Genomic DNA, 5046 nt, shown 5'->3' with positions numbered 1-5046 from the left:
CACGTGGGCCGGGTACGGTGACAACTAATGCCACAACCAAAACCCTAAACCAACTAAAATGTTATAGAAACAGGGCAAGTTGATGAAAAGAAACTGGCCTCCTCTCAACAGGGCATCTCGCCGAAATTCCAACGCAGTGAACGAGGCAACCATTGTTACTTTCAAGAACGGCACTTACGTGACCGGCTTGCTTGGTGATAGGTCCTGGAAAGGAAGAATCTTCTGCAACACCTGACCGACGACTTGCGGTTAATAGAGCGATCGATTTGGTACTTCCCAGTTAGGCGGGCTCGGTTCGGTGTTCAAAAATTACAGATTCTCCCGCCCACCACTGTCATGATGACAAATATAGCTGTGTATAAATATGAGAACCCCAACGCTTATAGAAAATATATATGTGTATTGTTATTTGGATCTGCTATCTGCTATAGGTTGAGGTCGCTATTATTTTCTGCTGCAAACAAATGGCTGCGAGGAAGGATTTCGTCGGAGATATCAATCCAACCAAGCTTGCCTGGTCTTTGGTTGTGGGGGTTGCTCGATTGTATGAGTTTCCAAGTCAGTGGAACAAGAATGAGGTGTTTAGCTTGGAGTTGGTTTTACAAGATGAGAAGGTATTTATTCCATTCATACTTATACTTTGCAGCTTTTTCTTAGGTGTGCACTAATAAGTTCTGTTCATGTTGTTTTTATGCAATTTACAGGGTGATAGAATTCATGCAACCGTTTGTAAGCCTGGGTTGGAGTTGTTCAAAAATAGGATAAAGGAGCATTGTGTTTATAGTATGCAAAATTTTATTGTCAAGCTTAACAATGGAAAGGTTAGGACAACTCCTCACAAGTACAAGCTTAACTTTTATACAAAGACTGTGGTGGCAGCCCTACCTATTGAGACTTTTGCTTTTAACCCATTCAAATTCCGTCCGTTTCATGAACTTGATGAAAATGGTCCAACCGACGGAAATTTATTATTTGGTAAGCTTAATTGAAATAGCTTTTTTTAGTCATCCTTTGATCAGACTGGGAAGTTATACTTTTAGATTTAACGCTATGTATTGTGAAATGTAGATTACATAGGAGAGGTTGTTGGAAAGGAGGAGGTCAGAGGGCTGATTACGCGCACTGGTGATGAAACGAAGCTTATTACACTTCAGTTGGAAGATCTAGAGTAATGTTTATTGCTTTCGATATGTGTCAGCTCTGAATTTAGTATCAGTCTTGAATCATTTAAACTAAGGCTTACTTTGGGTGTTGACTCTGGTCATGCACTAAAGAAAAAGGAAAAATTAGTTAAGGTGTACAAACTAAGTAAATTGAAATGTAAGCACAATCAGTTAGCAGCTAATGCAATCTTTGCAAATAAGTCCTGTTGCTTTTTTGTTTTTAATTTTCTTTTTTAGACATCCTTTTCTCTAAATAAGTTTATAGATCTTTAAAAAAATTTTGATTTCTAGGTTCTTAGTTTCTTGCTTTCTTGCGTTTCTTTCCCAATTTATTTTTTTTGAAAAATGAAGTATTGCTTTAGGAAGATAGATAATGAAATTGTTCAATCCTCTTATTCTCTTCGGTGCAAGTGTTATATATGCTAATACTATAATTTGCCATTTCTATGGATTTGTTTCAATTCTGGCTACAAAATAGTTTTAGTTAATAGGATGAATCTTAGTAGTCATTTCGGTGACTAAATAGTGGAGCTCCAAATATGGAGGTGTTATAGTATGCAAGAATTGTAATAGATGTATGTAAATGTCATAATTCATTGAATTTTTTTCACTATGACCTAAGTTTTGTGAATTTATCTGTTGGGTTCAACATTAACTCTTAAAAGTTGTGCTCTTGGTTGATAGCCGTAAGAGAGCCCAGTTTAATTCATTCTAACCATGGTTGATTTTTCTAATTTTGATTATTTTATATAAGAGATGTTGGTGAAAAATACTTTTTCAAATTGTATTCTTATTAAATTGTGGGTTTGTATTCTTATTAAGCTTCATGCTTTGCTGTTTATAACAACAAATGAGTCATACAGTATAGTTGCGAGAAACTGTGTTCTTGAACTCCTAAATTTATCGATATTTTTGAGAAAGTTAAAGAGTTTTGTATTTCTAATTCATCACATTGCATGTATGAGTTTTATGTGCTGATTTTAGATTATTGTCAACTCATTTTTTTTATGTACTGATAAAAATTGTGACCAATTTAGAAGGCAAAAGTTTAGAAGTATGATCTCTGTCAACCGTAAAAAATATCTCGGCGACTAAGCTGAAGGAAATGTAACACATGAACATTATTTTTTTCAATGAAGCTGAAAAGTGAAAAAAAAAATTGATACTCTAGATTGGCTTTCTGTACACTTTTCTTTTTTTTCAAGTTAATATTTGTTTATGTCAAAGTTTATTAACAAAATATTTCTATATATCATGAGCTAAATTCTAAATGCCATTACTTGATTTATGTTGTGAGTTTTATATACTAAAAAAAAAGTTGTGTCATGAATAAGATTGTGCTTACATTGCCTATGTGATTAGTAACTAATAGATCATGACTGAGCAGAGGTTGGTAATTATATTATACAAACTATATAACTTTGATGCACTACTTTATGTGATTAGTAACTAATAGTGGACAAATTAGTTAAGGTGTGTGGTGTTCTGTTTTTTGTTCCAGAAAGCACAAAATTAAATGTACACTGTTTGGGGAATTGGTCGATCAAGTTCTTCCACATCTCGAGCGAGATGATGGGGAGCCTTTCATAATGGTGGTTCAGCTCTTTAAGTCCAACATATACTTGAATTCTGTCAATATTCAAAGTATCTACTATGTGTCCACATGTTACTTCAATCCAAACATTCCTGAGGTTATTGACTTCAAGAAAAGGTTTGTCATTGGGGCACAAATACTTGGTTTATTCTACATTTAGATTCCAGATTTTAAAATTGATATTAGCTTACGTTAACTTTTTTGCCATTTGCACAGCTTGGCAACAGATTTTGTTCCCTGTTCACAACGAATTAGTCAGCTGGAAGCTCAACCTCAATACTCAGTTAGAGATGAGATCAGTGCCGGCATTGTACCAGTGCGCACTATAGAAGAGGTTCTTAATATCACTGAGGTGAGCTTGCAATCTGATAACTTAAGCCGTACATAATGAATTACTGACTTATCACCATTTTTGTTAGGAAACGTCATGTTGGATTGTTGGGACCATTGTTTCTCTAGAAGTTGGTAAAGATGATTGGTCCTATATGTCGTGTAAGACATGTCCTAAGAAGGTTGTGCAAAGCAAAGATAGGTATTGGTGTGATAATTGTAGGCGTGTAGGCTTCAAGGTTATGCTAAGGTTGGTTGTTAGATCAGAAAATTTTGCTAATTTTCTTAATGCGTGCTTTATACCTTCAATTGGCAAATATAGTGTAGTTGCATGTAGTTATCTTTACGGGTTATGGTTAATGTGTTGCTGAGATGTTAATGCAGGTATAGGCTCCAACTAATTGTGACTGATGGAAGTGGTTGTCTGAACCTCATTGTGTGGAACAAAGAAGCAGAGCAAATGATAGGAAAGGCTGCTGAGAAAGTTAAGGAATTATCTGTAAGTGAAATTATTCGAGCTAAAACAAATTCCTCATAAAGAATGTGTTTATGCGGCTGAGTGAATTGCTTTTTGTCTTCCATGTAAAGAAATGCGATAAAGGAGATTCATACCCTAAATACCTAGAGAATATGATTGACAAAAGGTTCTTATTCAAGCTTAACATCACATACAAGAATATCAATTCCGTGGAAGGGGTGTACAGCGTCACAAAACTTTCGGATGACGAGTCCCTCATGTCCAGTTATGGTGTGCCCAATTCTTCTTCTGATGCTTCTGTAAGTGTAGGATCTTATGCTAAGGCCTAAAACTCTGCTCTGCTATTCACTGTATTGTTGTAGCTAACATGATTCTTAACTTTATCTTACTTCGTGAAGTGTTTGCAGATGCTACCTAATATCCCTATAGCCGAAACAGACGAAGATAGCAATGGACATGCTGCAGTTTCCCTGTCTAAGGTAAAGAGTTCATGCGTGTCACATCATTCTGTTACCTATGGTAAATGTAGATAACTATCTGTGATGAAAAGGCTGCTAAGTATGTAGTTTCTGATTGTGGAGTTTGTCTGAAACTTAGGATTCTGCCGTTGAGAGCAACTGTGATAGCTCCTGTCAAACTCCAGCCAAGAGAACCTCTTCTGATGCAGTTGATGACTCCCCAGCAACAGCAGCCCTATCTCCAGATGTTCAGGCATCCGCTAACAAAACATTTAAGAGGAATTGCGGAAGAAAAAAGATTGATTGAAAAGTTTGTATGGAAGTTAAAGTGTTGGTTTGGTTAAGTTTGTTGTGAGACAATTCTTTTGTTAGCATTATAGCTTAATGTTTTCTTAGCCTTTCAAACTGTTTGTAGTTTATACATTGTGTGTCCTTGGAATGTTCCTCCTTTTGTGATGTTTAATGTCTTCTCAACTTAGTTGCTTTGTTTGTTAAGTTCTTAGGAGTCTTTGTTTGTTAAGTTCTTAGGTAAATTATCTGCAGCAAACATGCAGCTGGTAATGTTGTCCCAGATTTTATGAATTACAAATTATGTTATTTATTAGCCCATTCGCCAGAAAACTCTTTTCCTTTATCATAAAACTCTTCATTGTTTGGGTATTCAAGCAACATTATTTATTCTCATTAAAATCTTTAATGGGGCCATAGCTCATTGTTTGACCAACTGTTGTGCCAAAAACTAAAAGATTAACCGTGACCAACAATTTGATTTTATAATTCAATATTTTGTGGCAATATCATTTTAAATTTTTAAATTGGTCAACACAAATTTGGCTTCATGTTGTGTGAATGATCATTAAAATATAATATTCAAAACATGATTCTGTATACATCATTAGAATAGCACAATTGTGATATATTAAGTTAGACTCATTTTATTTCTACTAGATAGTCATGAATAGATTTTTTGTGCATATGGAGCATGAGTAGATATCAAGTTTATTCTCAACTACTGTTACTTAC

General features: G+C 35.0%; 1 protein-coding gene across 1 annotated transcript; it reads left to right on the top strand.

Moving 5' to 3' along the window:
• The first annotated feature begins 464 nt into the window (after nucleotides 1-464).
• Nucleotides 465-4330, top strand: LOC107463979 (replication protein A 70 kDa DNA-binding subunit B-like). The gene is made up of 10 exons (XM_021133256.2): nucleotides 465-614; nucleotides 705-975; nucleotides 1069-1168; nucleotides 2665-2874; nucleotides 2974-3109; nucleotides 3177-3337; nucleotides 3472-3586; nucleotides 3676-3864; nucleotides 3973-4044; nucleotides 4163-4330. The coding sequence occupies exons 1-10, from the start codon at nucleotides 465-467 to the stop codon at nucleotides 4328-4330; spliced, it is 1572 nt and encodes a 523-aa protein (XP_020988915.1).
• Nucleotides 4331-5046: the final 716 nt, after the last annotated feature.

Source organism: Arachis duranensis, chromosome 1, assembly GCF_000817695.3.
Source record: "Arachis duranensis cultivar V14167 chromosome 1, aradu.V14167.gnm2.J7QH, whole genome shotgun sequence".
NCBI lineage: Eukaryota > Viridiplantae > Streptophyta > Magnoliopsida > Fabales > Fabaceae > Arachis > Arachis duranensis.
The sequence above is the reverse complement of the archived record's forward strand: the minus strand, read 5'-3'. Positions and strand labels throughout refer to the sequence as shown.

What these genes read in the sequence shown, in the direction of transcription:
- LOC107463979 (XM_021133256.2), top strand. Translation starts at nt 465, where the DNA reads ATGGCTGCGAGGAAGGATTTCGTCGGAGATATCAATCCAACCAAGCTT. An exon ending in CTTCAGTTGGAAGATCTAGA is followed by an intron (nt 1,169 to 2,664) that starts GTAATGTTTATT and finishes TTTTTGTTCCAG; the next exon opens with AAAGCACAAAATTAAATGTA. An exon ending in GGCTTCAAGGTTATGCTAAG is followed by an intron (nt 3,338 to 3,471) that starts GTTGGTTGTTAG and finishes ATGTTAATGCAG; the next exon opens with GTATAGGCTCCAACTAATTG.